Genomic DNA, 25,000 nt, shown 5'->3' with positions numbered 1-25,000 from the left:
GCAATCAAAATTCTACTGCTGCAAGCACTCCACAGAGAAGCACGGCCAGACTACAGTAGTGGAGCCAATCCTTTGGCGGAAGTACGTAGGATGGCTCGCGAGGCTAATGCACTAACCTGTTAATGCATCTTCTTCATGTATCAACATGTCACGCTGCATTCACACCAACGGCGTGGACATCCACAGTACGTCCACAGATGACGTATCTGTTATCAGTCCGAAACTGTTAGAATCCTATTTTCCTGCGCGGACGTCCGCGTTCAATGTGCGGGCTCCATTGAAAATGAATGGCTGCTGCCCGCGGATAGAACGTGAACGTTGACTGTGCAGTGTGCAAGGCAGCCCGCGAACCTCTCGGACTCTGAACCTCTCGGCACTGCTCACGGAGACGTTAAGGAAACATGCCGTCCCTGTGTGCATGTAACGTAATGTTGTGTACTACTTACACCGTAGCCTACATACCTAACCCTAAGCTTATAAGGTGCCATGCAAGAAAGTAATATCACATGCTGTTACATGGAGACAGCATGAATGAGGTGTAACCTTCACCTCACTAGAAAAAAAGAAATTGAAAATAGGAAAATATAGGCCCAGCCGTGGCTTTATCGGATGGGCACTGAACCTCTATGCGGGTGACCCAAGTTCGATTCCCCAACCCAGGGTCATTTTCCGATCCTCCTCTCTCTCCCACTCGCTTCCTGTTCTGCTCTTCACTGTCCTGTATAAATAAAAAAAGTTGAAAATATGATCGCATGACATTGTTTTGGAGACCACTAAGATTCTTTCAACCATGTTGTGGTTCACACAGGCACCTTGTCAACATAATCAGCTTGTGTGGCCTAGTGTTTTGTTTTGCTACTTATGCTAACAGACATGCTAACAGACCACCATGTTTGGTGGTTGCTCGCTGTCATTGGAGACAGACTGCAGGCACAAACTCAAGTTGTAACATGATGAAATACTCTGTACAACACTGGTTCAAAAAGGCAGCCTGCTGCAAGTTGGGCACCGAAAATGTAAATCTGTCCACCCACCCACAGTTAGTTTTGTGGTGAATATTTCACAAATTCTGAGGAAAAACAAGTCACTGTGGGCCTCATTACTGTCAGTGTAATACTCTTCCTAATTACTGCAGAACTCTGGAAATGTGGAAATGGGCAGCTAACCAGACAGGCAACTAAATAACCTGTTTGTTAGTGGCTGTTTGGTTATGCTCCGTTTGCTTGCTATTTGAACTACTTTACTTCTTTACTCGCTTCTCAGACCTAATTACAAGTGGGTACTTTGCGTACAATGTATTAAGTCTTAAGAAATGAAAGGACATTTTACACAAGACAAGTTTCATTTCTCTCGTTCTTCAGGGTCTGGAGTTTAGCCGAGAACAGACAGTCGGTGCATAATGGTTCGGACAAGAAAAGACACTCAGTACGCAATGGCTCAGGTCTACCGCCACCGCCACCACCACCGGTTCGCTGCCCTTCTGTCAAACACCTCATGCACGAGGTAAGAAGCCAGCAAGAGCTGATAGACGTGACTGTTGCCATTTATTCCATAGAATATCACAGAAATTTGTGTTTTTTTTTCCCTTTTTTTCATAACAATAAACCACAAATTCTGTGCTGTTAATCTAGCTACCTGATATGGAGACAGATTTAACACTCACTGTGTTAAATTAACAACTGTGTTTGAAATTAACACTACAAAATTCACAGTGTAGTTACTAGACGGTAATGTCTACATATATCATCTTGTCTTGATTGTTTTCTTCCCCTCAACTATTTGTTTTTTCTGCACAATGACGGGATGAGTTTTATAATCATCTGTACATTTTATTTTCAGGAACCCAAACCTGTTGAAAGACAAATATCCTGCCATGACATACAGATCCACCAAGATCCCCAGGTATGTGCAAAAGGACACTTTAAACGTGCCTATATACACTGTCTTTGAACCATGTAGAGAGGGTTCAAGTGTCTATTATCTGTGCTTGACTTATTTTTATTTAACTGCGCTGTTGAGGTGTGAAACAGGCCTGTGGAACCGGAAATGGTTTTCATATGAACTTCCTGTTACAGGCTGTGTTGTGGGGGTGGAGCAAGGAGGATGTGCATCACAGACTATACACACAGCCAATCAGGGAATGGGAAGGGCGAGCCGCGCACACGTATGGAGACATCATCTATTCGTCAGTGGTGACGCTTCACAACACACACACCAAGGTAGAGTATACACTATGGACACACACACGCACACACGGACCTATGACCACAAGCATGCAGTAACTATGTGGACCCTGACCCATATCCTACACATGCATGCTGACCAACGCATAGAAAGGCGCGCACACACACACATACTGTACACACACAAAGGTGTCACCAGTGGAGAAATGACGTGTTTGGGGATAAACAGATGCACACACATAAAACACAAACACACACACACACACACACACACACACACACACACACACACACACACACACACACACACACACACACACACACACACACACACACACACACACACACACACACACACACACACACACACACACACACACACACACAGCCCAACCTTCCCCCCTTCCCCCCTTCCTACCTCAGCAAAAGGGGTCAAAGCATGTGGGGTCCAGAATGTGGGCCCTTCATGGAGCAAGGGCCCCATTATGTGTGTGTGCTCCAATAGCAGTGGCCTCATGAAGGTAGATTGGTGTAGCACACACACACACACACACACACACACACACACACACACACACACACACACACACACACACACACACACACACACACACACACACACACACACACACACACACACACACACACACACACACACACACACACACACATACACACATACACACACACACACACACACTTTCATGTAAATAATGACAAGTTGTCCACTCCTGCAGGCTATGGGCGAGAGATACCTTGTGCTCTTCTCCTTCCACCTCCTGATCTTAGCTCTGGACCACACTCGCCACGACTTCATATACGAGGTGAGCGGCAGTCATCTGGTAAAACACACACACATGCTCCTCTACTGCATTGTTCCTCTGTTACCCTCCTCCTCAGGCTCTAAATGACTGGCTTCTCAAGAATACAAATACATCCTTGCACGCACGCATGCACGTACACATGCACACGTGCACACAGGGCGGGGGTGGGGGAGATATCCCTTCTGTATTTTATATCCATATCTTGCATAGTTTTATTCCCAGTTTAATATCATTTTGCTTAAAATCTGAAGAGTATCCCACCTCCCGGTTTTTCAACAAGTCACACCCTGGACGCACGCATGCAAGCAAGCAAGCACGCACGCACGCACGCACGCACGCACGCACGCACACACAGTATTAATGTTCCTTTGGCAACAAGCAAGGGGTATAGTGGAAGTAAAATAAATGTACTAAGTAATAACATTCACCTTGTAATTTAACATTTAAGCTGTCAGTTTGTGTTTATTTACAGTAGAGTTGTAATATTTTATTCTACAGGGCATCCTCCCTCTGTCAGCTGTGGATGTGCGTGTCATCTCCCAGGACCCCAGCTCACCATACATGTTTGAGATCAGCGGTGAGTCTAAAAGCGACTGTAAATGTTGAGGCGTCCACTTAGAGAATAGAACCAAATATGCTCTACAAGAGTAGTGAAGGTGACTCTTTACTTATTGTATAATATTATCATAATTATTTGTAATATATATTGTAACACTGCTAAATGGAGATGATCAACACTCTTTGAGAGAATACTTGTACCCACTCTCTAAGTCAGGGGTGTCAAACTCAAATTGACCAAGGGCCAAAATCAAAATATGGGGCAAAGTTGTGGGCCAAACTCATTTCTTTTTATTTCTTAACTGACTAAAATTGTGCATAACCACACGCTTAATACTCATTCAAATTTCACAAACCGGTTCCCATCATATTTAAAATGTGCCTGCACATATGCTATTGCATTTGACTGTGAGCTGTTCCACTGGCATGGCCTGGGCCCACTCATATTCCTGTGATACACTAAATTTCATGTTCAAGTCTTTAATACGCTCGGCTATACATGTATAGTGTATGGTGGGCCAACTGTAATCCACATTTAAAATGATCTCGCGGGCCAAATAAAATGACTCCGTGTGCCAGATTTGGCCCCCAGGCCTGAGTTTGACATCCCTGCTCCAAGTGTTGAATTGAATAACACTGCTAAAGTTGTCAACTGAATGTCATTATTTTGAGTGGTCAGTTCACTAGAGTTATTTTATATTACTTTACTTTATTTTCCAGGCCCCATGGTGGACTCCAAGATCTTTGTCTGTGCCAGTGCTGGCGACAGGAAGAATTGGATGGACAACATTGAGGACAGAAGATACAAATCTCTCAGGCAACAGCTGAGCCCTTCGCACAGCGCACTGGCATATTTGGTACATAAAAAGATGGCAGCTGGATGTCCCTTTCACTTCCTATAAAACGGCAAAGATTATTTAGCTCACCTTACCAGGCTTGTTAGATACGCTACTTTGTGCAACGTGTCAGGTGATATGCTTCTTGTTCGAGAAGAATTTCTAAATACCGGTAGCTTGTGCATAAATTCAGCAACAGCTGCTATGTCTTCGTCGTCGGAACATTAAAATTAGGTTGCTGTCTTTTGTTTGTTTCCTGTGCTGTTGTTGTTGTTGTGGCTGCAGCTGCCGTGCGACGAGACCTGGAAGAGAGAGGAGCTGAAGAGGTATCTGCTTCGCGCGCCCATCTGGCAGTGGGAGGGCACATCGATCCAGCACATGGGCCTGCCACTGTACCTGTCCCTGGTGCACATCACCAACTCTCAGAAGCAGGTGAGGTGACAAGCTGGCATCACTGTGTGACCATGAGTGCCCCACCAGGGCCGCTGACAGCTTTTGCTGAGCCCAGGGCAAAGTCATCTGAAAGGGCCCCCCATCCAATACATACAATGCAAGGAAAACCCAACTCTGGGCCCCATCTCTTCCTTGGCCTGGGACAACTGACCCCTTTGCCCCCCCTTGTCAGCTTCCCTGGCCCCCACCCCCCCTGCACCCCCATGGAAAGCAGCCATGTTGTTGCCAGAGTTGCCCTAATGTTGCAGGGGTAGTAGTAGATAACTCCAACATCCCTGTTGGGCAGTTGGATATGACGTGGATTCACAGACATAGACATTTAGAACAGGAGACGTGACACAGACAGCAGAGCAGACATACAGCAGCCAGTTCAGTGTGAAACATCCTGCCAACCCAAACTATCATACGGCATCATGGCAGCAATTTGCCTAGATTAAGTGTTTTTTTTCTCACTTCAGTCACACTATGGTCACAGAAATGTATCTTATTTCAACAACAGATTGGAAACTCAGTCCTTTTGTTGGCTTAAAGGAGCACTGTGTAATATTTTTGCTAGTTTATTTTCAGAATTCATAATGCCATTCAGAGATGTTACCCTTTTCATGAATATTTACCACCACCATCAAATTCCAGGTATTCATAATGATTGGAAAAATTTGACTTTTCATACATGAAAAGCAGGATCTTCGCCATGGTCCACCATTTTGAATTTCCAGAAATAGACATTTTTAGTTGCAAAACTTACTATACTTTGGTCATACTAGTAAACATTACTTTATTATTTAGTGAAAATAATAATCATGAAAAGATTGAATTTGGCAATAGACCGCACGGTTTCAATGAGTAGCATAGGTGAAATATTTCCTCTGCCACCATCCTACACAGCACCTTTAAAAAAACACTTATTGGTAATATTGATTTGACTCTTTAAATTTCAACTTACAGTAGTTGATTTATTATCTACTTGCACTTGTCAGTATCATTCTGTGTAACATCAGCTTTTCTTCCATCTAACACTTGACGATTGCAGGGGCCTCAGGAGCGTCTCCTTGTCCTCTTTCCAATGGACGTCCTCATTCTCTCTGTCGACAAGCAGCGCGTCCGCGTGAAATACGAGGTAAGCCAATCTGGCTGGGAAAGGAGACGTGTCAAGATGCCTTACGATTTCAATGTGTCTTCTGAACCTCTGACCTCAGCCTGGTGTCGCTAACGGACTATTATGCTGCTATTCATAAACATTGCTACAGGAGAGGGTTTGTAAACCTATACCTTGGTCTACACTTGCCCCGTAGTGTTCAAGTGACAGGGCTTACAAGAGAACGTTAAAGATTTGGCCCCCGATGTTTTGTTGCATAGACATCAAACTGATTATCAAGAGGATTACTGTCATCCTATGGTGGAATTTAAGATGAATGCTCGACAGAATCCAACTGCTTGTGTTGCAAAGCCTCCCAATGGACGTTGGTCCTTTGTGCACATAACCACATTCATTTAGCGATTGACAATGCATGTGCAATTGTGTGGTAAAAGGATCCAAACTTAATGGTGTACTGTAGTAAGGGTTTTGTCATGGGCAAGCGATTTATCGATCTTGTAGCCCGAGGGTGGCCAGCTCAATCCCAGACGCTGTTAGGTGGGTGGGGGTTATACCTCAATGACTGTGGTATCATGAACATAGAACTACCATCCCACCACAATGCTTCTTTTCACAGGTGAGGCATAAATGCTTTTTCGTATACTAAGGTACCGTATACACTCAGGGTCTATCATTTCCATTTGTTTCTCCAGGGGAGGTTACCAAGGAGAAGCATCCAGGCCGTGGATCGGTCGCCGTTGAGTGGGAGACTGGAGTTTCAGCTGACAGGTGAGCATTGAGAAAGCCACATGCTGAGACGTCTGCCCTGTCGGAATTATTCAAAAAGACTGACAGACAGTCTTTTGCATGTAGTAGAGCGCAAGCTATACCCTTCTGCAGGCGAGATCGATGGCATCAAAATACCACCTGTACGGTAGAAGGCTTCCTCTTTTTGTGGGAGTATCTCCTACCTCTAACTGCTTTCGTGCCCTGAAAAATTTCCACTGTTACAGTTCCTCCTTGTGGTCTATTATCGTAGTTATTGCCCCATGAGTCACAAACCACTATGCACTGAGAAAGCTGGATCATCAGCCTCTGTTCCTACTAATGATAACAAAGTAAACACATGACATTTGGCGTGTCTTCCTTGGTTACGAAATGGTACTGCATAACACCATCTTACATACATTGACCTATACTATAGTGTTAATTTCACACCAACAGGCTGGTATTTTCTCAACTGTCATTAGGCTCTTTTCCACTGCCCATTTTCTAGCCGGTACAGCACGGCTTGGCTGGCACTTCTTGCTATTAGGCACGACACACCTCAACTCGGCCGGCTGAAGCGAGCTGAGCAGGTCTTTCGCTGCCTACTATCTAGAATCCGCTTCAGTTCGTCCTCACCGGTGAATCAAAAAATAATCATGGTGGCCACCAGAGCAACTCTCTTGGAATGCTCTTTAGTTTGACACTGTATTACTTTGATATTAAAATCGAAGGCAGAAGTCAACATTGTAGTATCCAAGTACGATGTTGCTGAAACTATTTATAGCCTACATCGGTAGGTGAGATATCTGTCGACCTTATGGTAAGTCAACTAGCCAAAAAATGTAACTCCAACCATACTCTGAGGAACACAGTTTGTAATGGAAACACAAAGCAGGCTGGTTTAACAGCACCTCTCAGCTCGACACGTCATAACACGGCACAGCAGGGTTGTATATGGACGAGTGAACGCCTATTGTGTCCTATGTTTAGGCCTACTAGATTCTTCCAAACAGGCCTGAGTTTTTTTTGGAATTTGGAATCTAAATGACAGGATAATATATGAACACCTTTATGTCCTTTTCCAAAAAAATATGAGGATGTTTCTTTACTATTTGGTTACAATAGCTGAGTAAGGGCTATGTGTTTTGGCTGAAAAGGAAGTCAGCAGAAAAGGGCTTCCACAAAGCACTGTAGACAAGCAGTTTCGCAAGAAAATTGTTTTGTTTAGGGAAATATTTCTTACAACAGTGCAGTGCAAGCAGTACTCTGAACTCTGTATACATTTTAATATGATATCTCGTGATATTCATTGTGTTGTATCAGTGCAGCATATACAGTAGATAACATACAGTTTGGGGGTTGAAAATAAATATAGGTTATCCTTTGAATTTGTGGATCACCTATATTGCACTGGGTCACTATAGTACGCTCAAAGTCAAAGTGGTATTTGTGCACAGGCATACCGTATATTACTCCAGCCAACCAGCAGGTTCCAGGATGCACAGGTGGGAGGGGTATAATTTTGCTGTTAAGCTCAAACTACCATCTTTGTAGATAGCACAGTGAGCCTACTTTTAGCCTTTTGAGGTTAATAACTTAAGATGTTCTCAACATTCCATTGGCTTGTTAGGTAATGTTGGCAATCCCCATCTAATAACAAAATGAACTCTCTCGCCACCCCCATTTTCTTTTCAGGTGAGCTGATGGAGCCTCTGTATGTCTTCTGTACGTACCCTGAGGATTACCAGACCTGGATGTTCCAGCTGCAGCAGGTACAGTAGGAGCCTAACGGTGTCTTTATTAATGCATTATCATGTGCATACGGTAGAACCAGTCTGCTGTAAAATAGAGAGCTGGACTGTGGTGTGTTTTGACAGTGTGCTTTGACCTACAGTGTACCTTTGTCGATCATTGTTGTATGGTGAGATCTTTCCATGCTGTCTAGTGAAAATACCATAAGGAAATCCTATGTTTATCTCCTCACAGCCTGAAAAGGAGATACACTCCATCGCCAGCCACCCTGCACCACCTCTGATTCCAAAGAAGCGCAGAAGCTGAAAAGGAGAATCTTACTCCATGAGTGGACAATATTGTCTGTCTGTGATCAACTGATCGCACAAAGACAGCAATGGACTCCTGGCGTTCTCCGTCATCGTTGTACAAATGTTTAGCACTTTCAGTAGAACTTAGTTCTTTTCCAGTGAGGTTACATGGCCTCTACATATGTGATATTGTATTTTTGATATTACAAATTTACTGCTGCTCTTTAGAAGGATGCTTGAATACAGATGGAATTGTCTTGTGTACATACAGTTTGACTATGTTCTTGAAGAGTCCCAGTCCGGACTTTGATAATAAGCACATGTAGAACAATATGGGGCTGTACTGTAAGTGCCGTAATCTTACGCCTCCCCACCACAGGGGGCACTCAAGGACACTCTATACAGGCAAAAAAAGCACACACACAAAAGAAGCTGCACTGTGTATAAAACCACAGAGCGGGTATATAAGTCATGATGAGTGATGTGATGAATTACTTTAATTAGCGGCTGCATTCCTTGGCCACCACAGCAGGGTGAATTTTTTTTATATCTCTTTTTCACCACAGCGACATAGTCTGAAGTCTATACCACCCCTGCTGATTTATTACTGCTAGAAGGTCCTTGCCAGCAGGCAGCTCCTGTGACTTCAACTCTATTTGTCACAATAAAAGTGTTGCAATTCACCTCAGACCCATTTGCTCTTGTGCCTCTGGGCGGTTGATGTGGTTGGAATGGAAGTATTCGGAGCCGCGGTTACCACCAGGCTCACTCTCACACAGAGTGGGGTTTATGGGAGGGCTATGTTGCGTTTGTAGTAGCTGGATGTTAGCTCAGCAGGAATGCTTGAAAATAATATATTGATAGGGTGTGTTTCGAAATGGCACCAAAGACAAAGACACCAAAACAAAATGAATAGTAGTATCAATAGGGTTGCCACCTGTCCCGGATTTTAATGAGGTTTCAAGGTGGGGGGTGGGGGGGGGGGGGGGGGACTGGACAGGGAATGAAGAGAATCATGGGTGGGGGGGACTGGACAGTGATTGAAGAGAACCATGTTGCTCGACGGCATTGTCAACATGTCAAGGTTTTTTTTGTCAGACAGAGGTGGCAACTCTAAGTATCAAGCATTATACAGTAACAGGTTTAGAGTAAAGCTTTCACCTGGTCTGTCTTGACATTGCATTACATTGGCAGATGCTTTTATCATACATTTTTATTTTTATACGTAATGCTGCATCCATCCACTATATTTTAGGTATCAGTATTTACTGTAGAGTAGGTAAGCCTTATTATTATTACATTTGCACAGCTTCTAGCTTCGAGAATTCATCATATTCAGAAAAGTACGGACCACGTTCAGCAATCAACCATTTAGTGCTTCATTCCCTCATCAAAGCTCCAAAAACATTGGCTTGCCACGGTTGAAACTTGTTTTTATTCATAAATAATGGGTATAATAATTTGACCTGCAACATAATCACTATAATCTATTATGTAAGTACATCTACAGACTTTAAAGAAACTCATCTGAAATGATGAGAAGAAGCATCCTTGGGAACATTTACAAACATCCATGGTGCAAAAGCAACATGTTAAATTAACAATAATGTTGTTGAAATAAGAAAATGTGCTGTCGGAATGTGAATTCGTCTCAAAACATTTGGACACAATGCAAACCATGTGACGTCGTACCTTAACATGTCTGAGGTGGCCTTGAGTCTTTGGCACGACATGCGGAAGCATCTTAAAAGTGGTCATTTCCTTAACAGGTCTGTGGCTTTCATGTTCAGTTTCATTCTGTCCAATAATAGTCTCGTCTTGGTCTCGTCTACCACCTCAGGCAAAAGGTGAATCTAGATGCCCTTTTGCTTTGAAGGCTTGAGTCGAACAAGATAGACTAAGGCCAAATCTGAAATGTTCATTCACTGTATAACGCATTGTACATTTTGCAATGGTAATTTAACACATACAGAGTCCAGTTTGCATTTACACTTACAACACTCATAGCGTCCTATGCTGTGTCTCATATCGCACACTCATGTCAGTGCACTGAAGGTAATTGCATACTGCACACAGTGCACTGAGGTCTGTAATGCATAGTGTTGTGGAAATGTTTGGACACTGTGCACTCACTGGAAGTGATGGGCAAGCAAGCATTAGTTCGCCAAAATATCTGTTGGCTATTGTTAACATTACACAGCATCTCGTGCTTGTATTTACATTTCCTTCACCCCAAATGGCAACTATATTGCATGGAATACATGACTTGGCATTAAAAGGTTGGTGTCTCAGCAACATTCCAGAGACCCATGACCAAACTCTTCTACTGAACTGCACGCCATGGTTTTCCATTTCGTTAACAACATGGCGGCCGCACTGAGCTTTTGACAGTTGTAAGGGCAGCATTCGGGCACTTTCAGTGCACTGAATTTACTAAAATGTTCAGTGTGGGCGCCCTACGCACTGAAAACATAGTGCCCGAAGTGCACAACTGCGTGATATGAGACACACACAGCACAAGTCTTTGGTGTCGTCCAAATAAGGGTGCCATGTAACCATACTACGCATGGCATGACCCATGCCAGGAACATTAATTGATGTTTATGACTGTTCTCATAATGCCATTCGTTTTTTTTTTGGAATGTCATGACACTCAATGTCAACTTAACATTCCGTTCAATTTCCAGTTGACAAAGTTCCTGTTAGGTGTCATGTCATTCTTACACCAGTTCCATGACACCCTGATGCACTGTACATAGACCACATCAAAGAAAGTGCTACCTTAAAGTGAACACTCCTCCATTTGCTCTTACTCTCTTGGTGTTGAATTAATACTGAAAAAAGGTCCTGTATGTATGGAACAAAAAGTTCAACTCACAGCCTATATAGTGAATGAAGGAACATTTTAGGCATGGCGTAAGACTGTGTGTTTGTTTTGTTTCTTTTACAATGAGTTGAGTGTGGAAGGCACAGCACCATGGCCGAGGAAAGCACAAGCAAGCGCCGGTGGACAGGCACAGGCGTAGGTAGCCATGCAACATCTGCCATAAGTACCAAAATAAAAGTGCGCTCTGCATACCGCAATCCCCTAAAGCTACACAAAGTCCTTAATGATTCGATTTTGTTTAACATAACGTAAAAAAAGAAATCAAAAGCTACAGCGGCATGGTGTGTCAATAACAAAGGCTTAAGAGTCTTCTACTCCTTCCTCCTTCCCTCCAACCCTCCCTCACAAGAGAGAAAATAAGAGCACCAAAGATCCTGTAAAGAGAAGACCTGACATACAAAAGCACCTCAGCTCCAAATGCTACACTCTGTCTGGGCCCCTCAAAGGTATACACATAGCTAAGCGACAACAGCGAGATATTTAGCAGTCCTACTGCACGGTGGCATTCATGCAGAAGCGTTGAACTTGGTCTCCATGGTTTCGCTTGAGCTACTGCAGGAAGTTGTGGACCCCACTGAAGACTGAGAGGCCTCTCTCTCTCTTTCTCTCTCTCTCTCTCTCTCTCTCTCTCTCTCTCTCTCTCTCTCTCTCTCTCTCTCTCTCGGAGTCCACTGGTTGTTTTGGTGTCTCTCTTGTTGATGTCTTGTTGTCTAGGCCTTGGACACGTGTTTTTATGATACCTCGGGTGTGTGTGTGTGTGTGTTTGTGTTTTGTTCGTCTGTCTTTGTTCACTTCTGCATATCCATCCGAATGTATCCATGTCATGTGTGTGTGTGTGTGTGTGTGTGTGTGTGTGTGTGTGTGTGTGTGTGTGTGTGTGTGTGTGTGTGTGTGTGTGTGTGTGTGTGTGTGTGTGTGTGTGTGTGTGTGTGTGTGTGTGTGTGTGTGTATTCTTGGGAAGCCAGTCATATAGAGACTGAAGAGGAGGGTGACAGAGGAACAGCGCAGTAGAAAGGCATGTGTCTGTTCTTTACGCAGAAGAAGGGCCTCCGTCACACAACATCCTCCTGAAGTTTCTGTGTGACACTCTTGATACGTATGTTCTCTCGCAGGTTGCGCAAGCGAGCACTGCGATTGGTGATTTCTTCCACGTAGCTCTTGGGGAACCAGCCCCGTTCACCGTCCGATAGCCGGATGCCCTCCACCCAGCCTGCAAACCATAACAACAGCCAGTCACTCAAAAGTAAAACAAAAACAAATTCAAAAAAATTCAAAGCCTTTCTTTTCAGGAGAATTCCAACCAATTTCAATATGCCGTTATATTGATCACGCTACCCTTGACTTGTCAGTACCTGAAGAAGGAACATTTTATGTTCAGCCTTTTCTGAGATCTGGCTGTTCTAATGGGGACATGTTGTTTGCATTTTTATTGACATATGTTTTAAGTCTTAACATACTCCAAAAATATCACCACAAAAGTTATGCAACATCAGTATATACCTTACAACACAGTAATAACAGTGACACATCTCAATTTTCAGTATTCAGTTATTCTCACCATCACTTGTCATGGTCTTGGCTTGAAGGATGTCAGCCTTTTCCAGTGTCAATTCATCGTGTTCTTGAGCCTGGTAGCTCTTTATACACTGAACCTGAGCAATGTCTATTGATGGGAGACAAGAGGGTTAACCCCTTAGCGCAGCACTATGGCTCTCTGTAATGTCACAGCAATGTTGTTATGATGTAGTTAAGCATTTTCAGCAAGTGAATAGGGTCGCCGGCGACCCCTGCTGCAGTAAGAGGTTAACAAAGTCAAGGTCTTCACATGTTGAAGCATTTCACATATCTCATGTTGTATAGTTCATTGGTTTTCTGTCTTTTTTTCAGCCAAAATTTTCAATGAAAAATCTCAATGCGCTCTGCCAACTCAAAATGTTTCCTAATGTTCCAGTCATTTTATAATTTCCCACGGCACAATAGTTGAAAAACATTGATTTGTATTATTGGATTATGAAATATTTATCTATACAAAAGTTCAAAAGGTCAATTTATAATTGTGGATGTGTGGTAGGTGCAGTGTTCTGGAGTGATTCAATGTCCCCTTATCACATATTAAAGGCTCACCATCATTCTCAATGGCCATCTCGAGGGAAGTCTTTGATTCACAAGGGACCATGGCCGAGATCCACCTCTGTTTGTTGCTCCTACAGTATGCAGTGGGAGGAAAAGATAGGGTGTCGCATTAAAGTGGAGTTTCTACTTTCAACGTTTTTCTTTCTTTCTTTCTGTCTTTCTGTCTTTCTCCGAGTTTCTCTGTGCATCTGTCAATCACTATACTGTGTGTGAGGAAAGGACAAGATGCTAATTGTTTTTATATTTAGAAACTGATTTCTGTCTTTCACTCCTGCTCTCTCTCTCTCTCTCTCTCTCTCTCTCTCTCTCTCCTTGTGCGCCTCTGTGTCACTCACTCCGTGTGGGACTTGAGCAGTATCTGGTGCTTAAGCTGCTGTCCGTCGCACAGCTGCAGGTAGAAGAGGAAGCCGGTGATGCCCTGCAGCTTCTGGCTCAGGTCCTTCACCTTCAGCTCCCCGATCTTCGCGTGGACAAACACCATAAACTTCCATGTGCTGTGACAGACAGACATGAAGACACAAAAACAAAAAGCACAAAGCACCACCGTCACCGTGTTTGTCACTGAGTCTATCAGAGAGCGTGTGAGACTTTGTGGATGCCTTTCAATTCGTTCCTCTGGTAATTTCCTTTGTCCTCAAGCCTCAAGCTCAATGTCATCAAGGACATCTCTTTTCCACTGCCATTTTTCTGGTAGAAACAAAGCGTGACTTGGACGCCACTTTTTGCGTTTCGAATAGGCAAGACAAAGCTCAATCGTAAAGCAAAATGTGTTGGCCGAGTTGCGCTGTGTCGAGCTGTAGGCCTACCAGAAAACCGGCAATGGAACAGAGGCATAAGAGGTGATTTGATCAGGAAAGAGGAGGGAGATGTGATGACATTCAGTAGAGGCAGGCCTGACTGTGGCATTTAATGACTTCACTGTCCTTCAATTCCTTCTTTGCTTCCAACATGGGATGAGGGGCGAGAACCGAAGAAACAAGCTGGGGGACGGAGGAAACGGCTAAAGGAACATATTGAAGTGAAGCCCATCTCACGAGCCCATTGAGAGATTTTACACTCAATAATCAGTCCCTCCCCTTCATATTTCCCTGCTCACTCCTTCTTCCGGGAGAGTAAAAGGCAGTCATTGAAGAGGTGCAGGTAGACGAGACGGGTGGGGAGCTTGAACTTTGACCCGGATATGCTCATGGTCTGCGTGTCCACTTCCAGCAGTTCACCATGTTTCACCAGCCAGCGGGACTGAGAGATCAGAGGAAAAATCTAGAAAAAAAAATAGAAAGAATGGTTTATATACGTAGGTGTAGACTAAAGAGAGAGAATGCAATGCATGCAAAATACAAAGTTTCACAGCTCTCAACCATTACGTAGCGATAAATCTTCAATGCTGTTCCACAAAATCTTTCAACATCTGGCATCCTGTACCCTCTACAGAACATAAATCTCCAGTCGGCATATAGCCTGAAAACTTTGTATTAGTTGGGACTTGCTAATGATTCACCTTGCCCTCGAAGTGAATTTTCTTATTGAGATGAATGAGTTCCTCCATCCTCTTCATGGACTGCACGCTGGAGTTGCATTCCTTTATCAGCTGAGACCAGAGATAGAGAGAATTTAAATTTTTTGCATGCACAATACTTTTCCATTTCAATTTCTGTATCACCCTAGATATTATCTTTGAAAGTTTATAAATGAACATGAACATAGCCAAAAACAGGCAAGCAAGATTGGCAGTCGTACCCTTTTCAACTCGTTAAAGGCCTTTGTGGCTGTGTCCTCATCTCGCGAGCCCGGCGTTGTCCTCTTAAGAATATTCTGAAGCACACGCACAAACAGAATACATTATTTCTGCACCGAGACATGAAAAGAATAAGCCAAGTAAATCGCTAAGCTGTGCTGTAAACAAAACCTTCAGTAACCCCGTAATGACAAATTATGTAGGGAGTATGGAAATTCTGGAACATTCTCAATGCAACTCAAATCGTCTTTGCCGTTATCATTTAATGAGAGAGTCAGAGGATAGGGCAGAGCTATGGAGGTAAATATGTTGCACAGTGCGAGAACTTGTATCCCTCAATTTGAATTTATTGAAAAACTTGATGAGAACATGTAGGCCTATAACATACAAATGTCTATTTTTTCACATAGGTGCGGAAGTGTTTTTGGGAATACATTTATTTGCCATTTAACCCCCTTTCAAATGACCTTCATACAGAGCTACTGTCTGACCAAAACAAAAATAATCTTAGCCCCTTGTCACACCACGGACCAGAAAGACATATGTTATGTCCAGGGCTCCAAATTAACACCATCCAACCGGCCAAATGCTGATGAAATTTTTGTTTGACTGGTAGAAAAGACTCTCTTACTAGTCGCTTTGACCCATTAGTGAGTGTGTTTGGCTAGTGAGATGAACATCTGCTCTCCATTTTTGGCTGGGGATGAAAAAAGTCCAAAGGCAATTTTCATGCTGGCATGACAATAAAGTCTATTCCATTCTATTCTATTTTATTCTATTCTATTCTATTCTATTCTATTCTACTCTACTCTAATCTACTCTATTATATTCCATTCTATTCTATTCTATTCTATTCTATTCTATTCTATTCTATTCTATTCTATTTAATTCAGGGCTCTGCCTACCTCTACTAGCATCTTGAGACGGGTGATGCGCTGAAAGGGCAGGATGAGGAAGGAGGTGAGGGGCAGGCGTTGGCAGATGGGATCCTCTTCCAGGCGCGCCAGGATGGCAGGGAAGCGCGGGTTCTCCTGCCTGCAGGGCACAAGAAGGAGGAGGAGGAGGTGTCTTACAGTACTGTAGATGAACAAAGATTGCTCAGAAAGATTAGACTGACTGAACCACAAATTCATAGTGAGACAGATAATTGTGCAGAATAAATGATAGAGTATTTTCTGTAGTTAGATGTGTCCGTAAAACACACACACACACACACACACACACACACAGACACAGACACAGACACAGACACAGACACAGACTCAGACTCAGACTCAGACTCAGACTCAGACTCAGACTCAGACTCAGACACAGACACAGACACAGACACAGACACAGACACAGACACACACACACACACACACACACACACACACACACACACACACACACACACAGACACACACACACACACACACACACACACACACACAAGCAAGCACAAGCACATACACGCAGCCAGACACGTGTGTAACCACACGCCCAGATTCCGTCCTAGTTTCTCCTGGCACCAGACTTTACACACAAAACTGAACACGTCCAGTGAAATTTGACTGAGTAGAACTGACTGACACACTACTGAAAAGAAAAGCTTGCTGGCTCACAGTAGTCGTTGGTAGGTCTGTTCTTGATAGGCCTGGTTGGTCACGTAGGGAAGGTAGACCCTCTGCAGTGCAGCGCTGTGATCCAGAACAATGTCGCAAACGTCAAAGCGCAGAATGTCCCCCTCCAACCGCTGCTCCAGGTCATGCAGGAACCTGAGGGTTGACAGAGGAAGAGACGCTCATAGACCACGAAGAGGTGTGATCAGACTCAGGGACAACGCTGGGTGAAAGGCAAACACACTGTAGAGGGGAGAGAGTTAGTCAACAGCTGCAGGCCCTGCCGTGGCCTAATGGCAGGGCATTGGGTTACTATGGCAGTGACCAGGGTCCGATTCCAGCCCGGGCCATTGGCCCATCCTTCCCTGTCTCTCTCTCTCTCCCTGCTCGTTTCCTGTCTCATCTTCACTGTCCTGTCAAAAATAAGTGCAAAAAAGCCCTCTTTTTTTGGGAAGTTAACAGCTTTGAGAAAACAAATTCTACAAATGATGGGCTGTCCCCACCTACTGTTAGCCTGGGAACTCCCATACTGCCTTTAGTTCTACACAATCGTTTCGATCTTGTGATTAGGTCTGGTGGTAACCAGGCAAACCTACTGTAGTGCCTCCAATTAATTTAATTTTACTCCAGCAATCAGGTCAGATGATGCAGCTAGTTAACCATTCTGAATACCAGCAAGTAGTATTTCCATTTGTGGTTCAGTAGTTACACACATTTCATTTTTTTTTTTAAATGATGATCTTAAAGTGAAGCAAACCCACTCTAAAGCTGTGATGTCAGACAGTTTCCACAAAGTGCAAACGCAAACCGTCTGATGCATCAGGCAAGACAGATGTGACCTAATGGTTAGAGAGGCGGTGTTTATAGGTCACATGGAGGTGGGTAGAGATGAAGATACAGAAGGTGAAAGGTAAGCAAGGGTTTATAGGTACTGAGAGATGGAAGGCAGGTGAAAATGCACTCAAGCCAATTGCTTTAAGAAAAAAGAACAACACATTCCACTCTCATCTGGAGCAGCAGTTGCGTGATGGGGGTGTTGGAATTCCATACCAGTTGGGACAATGCGGGTAAAGTACCGTACCCATGAGCAAGGCATCTAACCCCACGCTGCTCCAAGAACTGTACTCCAAATAAACAGTAAGTTGTCTAGAGTATGAGTCTAAGAGTGTCGATTAAGAGTGTCAAATGTAATCTGATGGTGAATTTACAGCCCTGGTGTTAGAGAAATATATTAATAATTTACTATTGATCTCAAACTGAGGCAGTGAGGACAGGAGCTGCAACTACAGGGCACAACCTGGTCAGACACTACTAGAAGGAAGTAAGGTGTTTTGTAGCCTCTTAATGGTGATGGGCCCATCGACAGGCAAATTCACTCTTCGCCTAAAACTACATCATAACAATATTGCTATGGCAATGCGGGGAGTCTTAGGTAACCAATTGAGACTTGCCATGTTGGTTTCATTACTATTTTGGTGACAATACCTAAGGTTATATATCAGAGGCTCTGCGTTAAGGGGTTAATGTGTGGTACCTTTCACTGACACCCCTGACCTCCGGGAGTTTGGAGAAGAGCCACTGCCTGTCCTGCGTGCCCAGACACTCAGTCAGCTCCTGAGACATCATGAAGTGGTCTACGGCTATGTTCAGGCTGCGGATGTAGGAGGCCTCGGACGTCACCAGCTCAAACTTGGCCTGCAAAACAACCAGCCGCATCGACCGCAGAAAACAATTTCAGGACATCAAGGCTGGAGAGTAGGCCAGTAAAGAACCATACATGAAGAGATATGCTGTACATACGTAGATATAGAAAGGTTTCACTACGAATTCACGTCAGCAGCTGTATGTATTGCTGCATACAGTGACGTTAGTGTTGTTCTCTGACAGGGTCACCACCAGCACTGGCATGACCCTTGGTTTATATACAAGGCTACTACTCTGGAGACACCTCTCTGTTTGGTTTCCGCAGAGAGCACATGTCACTAGGGTACTTTTTCACACATCTTCTATTTTTACTCACCTCTTCGAGAGTGCATCCTGCTTGTAACACCATACCACCCTATAGTGACAATATAATTGTTCTGGTTCTACTAGACATCCTTCCGTCCTACTACTACACATCCTTCCTGCACTATTTTTTTTTCAACAGACATAGCACTTTCTTTTTGGTACAACAGCTCCTCTGGTTATCAATTTTACATTGTATGGGACAAAAGTCATTCTAAATGATACACAATTCATTGTAATAGTCTTAGCGTTAGGGACAGACAGCAGGCGTTGAACATGTGGAAAGCAAGCAAAAGCTGCAAACGAAATGTTTTCTTTTTTTAAAAACACAAGCTTCAGTTGGTCACTCTCCCTGATGGAACGCTTCAGGTTGGATCTTACGCCATGTTCATCACCCCTGATCTCTGCTTTTCAGGCGGGACTCTGCAGCGTTTTAGCTCTTTCAACGCCTGCTGTCTGTCCCTACAGTTAGGTTTAGGGTTAGGGTTTAGGGTTAGGGTTAGGGTCAGGGTCAAAGACAAGAGTTAGAGTTAGGGGTGTTAGAGTTGGGGGTTAGGGCTATATGTCCGTAGGTTTGACAAAGCAGATAATTTCATAAGAGCAGGTTCAAGGCCCTGGCTAAACTGGCTAGGCCACTAACTGTTACGCCAGAGACCCGGGTTCGAATCCGGTCCGAGGTAGTTTCTCGATCCTCCCCTGTGTCTCTCCCATTACTTTCCTGTATCCTCCCATCAGGGGTGCTGACAGGGAGGGTGCAAAGGGCACAGTTGTCCCGGGAAAGAGGGGGCCCAGAATTGGATCCTCATTACATTGTATGTATTGGGTTAGGGGGCCCTTTCAGGCGACTTTTTGTCCTGGGCCCGGCCAAAGCTGTCAGCGGTACTGTCCTGTCCAATAATGGCAAGAAATTCAAATAAAAGAGCAGGCTTCACATTCACCTCCTGTAGTTTGCGCTCCTCATTGCTGAAGTGGTCCAGCTCATCGCTGGTGCGCACGTCTGGGATGTCCTGCCACAGCGAGAAGGCGGAGCCCCTGGACGAACGGAAGGAGCTGGACGGCGATAGGTTCCTGGGAGAGGGCGTGTCTCCCAGGCGGTACTCCTCGGAGCCAAACTCCGCCCCCTGTTGCCGCTGGATCTCCCGGTTGATGGCCACGTCGCTGTACTCCTGGTACAGGATGGCTGGAAGAGAGAGGAGGAGGAAGAGGGGAGGAAGAACACCAGAGGAAAGGTGAGACATGGAAGAGAGTGATAGAGGAGAATTGAAAAGGGACAACAGAATGAGAAAAAGACAATAATTGACGCAAGAAGACAGTGATAAAACAAAGAGGAGAAATTCAGTTGTATCTGGAAACATCATTAAACGGTATTAGGAAGGTATTAATGACTAACAAATCATTTAAGTTAGTTGTTATTTCAGTATTGGTTAGTATGATTCCATGCACTGTAGACTCACAGCTTGGCAGGAATCGAGAGAGGCGGTGGGAACTGCGCACATAGGCAGAGACATCTCCATCCTCCTCAATGGAGTCTTTCCTCATACTGTCAGGATGGAAAAACTCATTGAAAATACTGTAATTACTTTATGAAAAAATATTTCAATAATCTCTGCCTAGGCTTACGTAAACATGTGCAATATGCATGCCAATGAGGCAGAGTGAATGGTGAATATTAACAAGATGGTTGCCATTACCTGAGCTTGCCGCACCGTCGCTGCAATGGCTGACTCCAGTCAGCAGAGGGCAGTGGAGCAATGGAGGCCACAGGGCTGTGAGCCCCACCGTCTGTAGACCCCCCAGAGAAGCGGTGTTTGGAGTTGGGTTTATCTGTAAACAGAGGCAGAGAGAGTTGCAGAGAAAGAGAGAGGCCGAGGGGTTGTAAAAAGGGCATTACAAGAGAAAAAAGAGAGAAGGCTGGAAATGTCACACTGCAGTGTCGCGTTTAAGTCACCGAGTGCCAGTTCTGCCTGTGGGAAAGAGAGGTGCCCTCCCTACGCTTCTCCTTCTAACACAGTGAGAGACCCCAGGATGACATTAGCTAACATGTTATATTTGAGGCATATCTGACACATTTAAAATGGATAGAAAATGGGTGGCTACAGGCAACAGTTAAACCATTGAGATCACTAGCACTGAGGTGAAGACAAAAACTACATTATTGAGACACACATAGAGTTCATTTGCTTTAAAGTCAGGAACGAAGTAGCTAACACTGAAGAATCCGCTAGCTGTTTGGTAATAGTATCAAACTTACAGTCTGGGCTGAGGTGGCCCCCGGAGGCCTGACGTTCCCGCGAGGCCACGCGGGCCGACAGCGACTTCCCCAGCTTCAGTGCAAAGCTCTTCCTCTGTGACAGCTGGAGTCGGGAGATGAGCTCTGAGGCCGAGAAGCGCCTGCGCTCGGGGTCCGCCACAGTGGCCGTCGACGATGCCGTCTGGGCACGAGCCTGGAGCAGGTGGGAACCACGTCCTCCTCCTCCCCCACCACCTCTGCCAGCGCCACCAACACAATCAACACCACCCAGTCCTTCTTCAGGGATCAACAGAGTCTCTCTGTGGTACACAGAATCCCGACGACCCTCCTCCCTCTGGGCGAATGGGTCTTCCTCCTCAGGGAAATCCGTGGAGGAGGCGGAGAGGTGTGAGGAGGAGGCGAGCGGAGGAGGGGGCGGCGTGGGAGCTCCGCCGCTGGAGACGTTGGAGGTGGAGGAGATGCCGGAGAGGGGTCGGGAGCAGAGGGTCGAGCCCACCGTGCCCAGCTCCTGCTCCAGGAAGGACTCGAAGGAGCCGGGGAAGAGGTAGTCACACTCCAGCCCCGGGCTGCCCAGGGACTCGGGGTCGCTCAGGCTGTCCCGGGAGTACACGCGCATCTTGCGCCCTGTGACCACAGACAAGAAGTTATTCAGAGGTCTTTAAGCTGCTGTTTGCTTTTTTCTTTCTTGTTCTGTTTTTTTTGTCTACATGTTTGTTTCGTTTTCTTTCTTTCTTCCTTTCACTCACACACTTACAAGCACGATGTCATTCTCTGTGTAAACTTAACACACACACACACACATACACACATGCACACACACACACGCACGCACGCACGCACGCACGCACGCACGCACGCACACACAAACACACACACACACACCTACACAACACACACAACACACACACGATCACACACATGTATACACACACACACACACCCTTTCACCCACCCAGGCTCCCTCTGTGTTTATGGTTGTAGCGTCCAGCAGTGAAATGTGGTGGCCATTTGTCAGAGGCGTGCTGTGAAGTGCCTGACGGGAAGTGACTTACGTATGGACTTCTCCTTCACGGTATTCTGAGACGTGCGCCTGTGAGGTCGCCACAGGTCCAGGCCCTCCGACCCCGTCGGGGAGGATGGCGAGCCAGCCTCCTGCTGCTGCTGCTGCAGGGGTTCGAATGGGTCCCCAACGCCGGGATAAGGCGTCAGGGGCAGGAAAAGGGACGTGCGTTTCCGCAGAAAGTCAAGCACGGGGCTCTCGGCGTCTGGCGGAAGCGACTCGGAGTGGCTGTTGCGGACGTCCAGGCCCGAATCCGAGCCCTCGTGGTTGGGTTCCGTGTCCGTGGCGGCATCGCTGCCACTGCTGCTGCCGCTGCTGCTCTTGCGGGAAAGGGCCACCCCGTTTTTGGGGTCCTTTTTGGGGTCCTTTTTTTGGCACTGCTGTTTGGTCGAGCAGGCGACCGCGGTGAGGCGACCGGTCGTGTCGTCCCTGTCCAGAGAGGACAGGAAGCCATCGGTGTCCGTGTCGTCGTCGGGGAGGTCGAGGAAGGCCAGCGTCTCCTGTTGGCACACGGCAATGTGCTGGTGCTGCCGCAGCAAGGGAGGCCGGGCGTCGCGAGAGTCACTCAGGGATGAGGGCCGCGGCGGCGGTGGGGGGGTGTCAGTGTCGCCAGGGCCCGGCATCCACATGTCGGGGCTGTCTCCTCGGCGGCAATGGAAGGCGTGGAGGTGAGGCTGGAAGTCAGGCAGAGTGGAGAATCCATACCCAGGGAGCATGGCTGAGAGGCTGCATAGGAGCTACACGTGAGGATAGGGAAGGGAGAGAGAGAGAGAGAGAGAGAGAGAGAGAGAGAGAGAGAGAGAGAGAGAGAGAGAGAGAGAGAGAGAGAGAGAGAGAGAGAGAGAGAGAGAGAGAGAGAGAGAGAAGAGAGCAGATGCAGAGAGCAGAGAGGTGTGGAGGAAGGACAGACAGACGTGTGACCCCACACAAGCAGAGTAGAGGAAACTCCAAAGGCTAAATAAATAAATCTAACAAAATCTAGTTTGAGCACAAGATCCGTGTTTTGCTTGTCTTAGATGGCTGCAAGTACTTCGTTGACAGCAAGTTTGTCTGACAGTAAATGACATTAGTGCTGCTGGTTAACATAAACAGAATTAAGCCCAAAAATAGACCACTAACGTCAACTGATGTCAGCAACATGAACCAACTTAAACCTTTCATTTTACTTTCAAATGTTCTTTTTTCAGCTGATACTGTATGTGTGTCTTCCTTTAATACAGGTCATTCTTTTACAACTGTTTGCAACTGTTGCTAGGACAGTTTGTCTTGCTGAACAATGTCTATGTGTAAATGTACAGTATGATTACATATGTAACTGTTCTTTTTAAATCACATACACTGTAAGGTAGGCTATGATACGGTCTCATAAAGGATATCTATTTACCCTTTTAGGTGCACACAACTCAAAGGAACACTCCTGTACCTGGAGGTACAACATTGTACCTTATGTGTACTTCAGCTTTCTCTGTGGACATTTTTTTTGGGTTGGTAATGCTCAACTCCTTTCTTTACATGTCATCCTTCCCACAGCTTGATTTTAGATTAGGTAATCCTTTTTCGCATAAAAACCTGAAAAGATCAGTTTTGTACTTCTAGGCACCATGACCTACAGTTGTTTTAGTGTTCTACATTTTCTTTCTTTTGGTCTTTGTGTTTTATCTTTACACGTTATCCAAATAATGTTTAGGTATGAAGGGAAAAAACTGAAAGGAAAAGTTTTGCACAGTAGCTTTAGGTAGAATATCGTATCCTATCTCTCACTATCTTTATTTCTTTGTGCACAGTTGTATTTTTTGTTTGTAGTGTTTCACTTCTTTCTTTGCTCTTTACAGTATATTTTATCTTTTCCCACAGCTTCCCTCAAGATTAGATTTCTTTCCTGGTGTAGTTCAAATATTACACAGAGGTCACATGAATGAATGCTCACTCTATTCATTATGACACAGTACATCAGGGTTTTTTGTAAGCGCCTTATCATCTCTGTTGACTTTTTAAGAGTTGAGAACTTCGACCCGCTTCAAGATATCAAGATCTTTTGCCCACACTAAGTTTATCAAAGCTCTTTGTCCAATGGCAAACTTAATAAGTAGCTCACGGTGGCAGTCACATCGTCTGTCCAGTCTGCTGTGCTTTCAGGAAATCCCTCTGATTGGCAGCCTGACAACTTGTGGTCCAAGTTTAAACCCCCCCCCCCCCCACTACCCCCTACCCTCTCCCCTGTACCTTCATCTTCACCTCTCAAACTTCCTCTCCAGCCCAACACCCACTTAGGCACCTTCGCTGCAAGTTGGGCACTGCCCCTTCCCCTCTCCCTGCCCAACTCTACCTTCATCTTCACCTCTAAAGCTTCAACTCCAGCTTCCACACCCACGTAGGCACCTCATCTTCAGCAGCTACTGTGGGTGCTGCCTGCCTGGCTACCTGCCCCTGTCTCAATCTCCACCTTCGCCCCCAAACCCCACGCCCTCCGATCATCTCCACACAAATTTGTGCACCCCTCTGTCTCAACCTTCACGTTTCCCTCTCCAGCCTCAACTCCAGCCCCACATCATCTTCTCCACACCCTCTTCTCTTCTCTCCAGGTAGG

The 25,000-nt window shown here is 45.3% G+C and overlaps 2 protein-coding genes across 2 annotated transcripts in view; one reads left to right on the top strand and one right to left on the bottom strand.

The window, feature by feature from the left end:
* LOC134456266 (uncharacterized) overlaps positions 1 to 9,422 on the top strand; it is a 14,017-nt gene extending 4,595 nt beyond the window's left edge. Inside the window, exons 2-12 of the mRNA XM_063207647.1 lie at positions 1,362 to 1,503; positions 1,840 to 1,902; positions 2,076 to 2,219; positions 2,921 to 3,007; positions 3,506 to 3,584; positions 4,286 to 4,422; positions 4,687 to 4,833; positions 5,885 to 5,971; positions 6,643 to 6,718; positions 8,393 to 8,469; positions 8,684 to 9,422. Of these exons, the coding sequence (XP_063063717.1) occupies positions 1,362 to 1,503; positions 1,840 to 1,902; positions 2,076 to 2,219; positions 2,921 to 3,007; positions 3,506 to 3,584; positions 4,286 to 4,422; positions 4,687 to 4,833; positions 5,885 to 5,971; positions 6,643 to 6,718; positions 8,393 to 8,469; positions 8,684 to 8,755 (1,111 nt within the window). The 3' untranslated portion in view covers positions 8,756 to 9,422. The remainder of the gene's footprint in view (positions 1 to 1,361; positions 1,504 to 1,839; positions 1,903 to 2,075; positions 2,220 to 2,920; positions 3,008 to 3,505; positions 3,585 to 4,285; positions 4,423 to 4,686; positions 4,834 to 5,884; positions 5,972 to 6,642; positions 6,719 to 8,392; positions 8,470 to 8,683) is intronic.
* Positions 9,423 to 12,586: 3,164 nt separating this feature from the next.
* The window catches only part of arhgef19 (Rho guanine nucleotide exchange factor (GEF) 19), a 35,729-nt gene continuing 23,315 nt past the window's right edge, over positions 12,587 to 25,000 (bottom strand). Inside the window, exons 2-16 of the mRNA XM_063207646.1 lie at positions 22,406 to 23,150; positions 21,354 to 21,977; positions 20,794 to 20,926; positions 20,557 to 20,642; positions 20,041 to 20,282; positions 18,630 to 18,790; positions 17,099 to 17,251; positions 16,400 to 16,529; positions 15,497 to 15,571; positions 15,258 to 15,347; positions 14,856 to 15,019; positions 14,095 to 14,253; positions 13,751 to 13,830; positions 13,185 to 13,289; positions 12,587 to 12,836 (exon numbers count right to left, since the gene is read on the bottom strand). Coding sequence (XP_063063716.1) covers positions 12,679 to 12,836; positions 13,185 to 13,289; positions 13,751 to 13,830; positions 14,095 to 14,253; positions 14,856 to 15,019; positions 15,258 to 15,347; positions 15,497 to 15,571; positions 16,400 to 16,529; positions 17,099 to 17,251; positions 18,630 to 18,790; positions 20,041 to 20,282; positions 20,557 to 20,642; positions 20,794 to 20,926; positions 21,354 to 21,977; positions 22,406 to 23,129 — 3,084 coding nt within the window. The 5' untranslated portion in view covers positions 23,130 to 23,150 and the 3' untranslated portion in view covers positions 12,587 to 12,678. The remainder of the gene's footprint in view (positions 12,837 to 13,184; positions 13,290 to 13,750; positions 13,831 to 14,094; positions 14,254 to 14,855; positions 15,020 to 15,257; positions 15,348 to 15,496; positions 15,572 to 16,399; positions 16,530 to 17,098; positions 17,252 to 18,629; positions 18,791 to 20,040; positions 20,283 to 20,556; positions 20,643 to 20,793; positions 20,927 to 21,353; positions 21,978 to 22,405; positions 23,151 to 25,000) is intronic.

This window comes from Engraulis encrasicolus, chromosome 10, assembly GCF_034702125.1.
Source record: "Engraulis encrasicolus isolate BLACKSEA-1 chromosome 10, IST_EnEncr_1.0, whole genome shotgun sequence".
Taxonomy (NCBI): Eukaryota; Metazoa; Chordata; class Actinopteri; order Clupeiformes; family Engraulidae; genus Engraulis; species Engraulis encrasicolus.
This window is presented reverse-complemented; position numbering and strand designations above follow the sequence as displayed.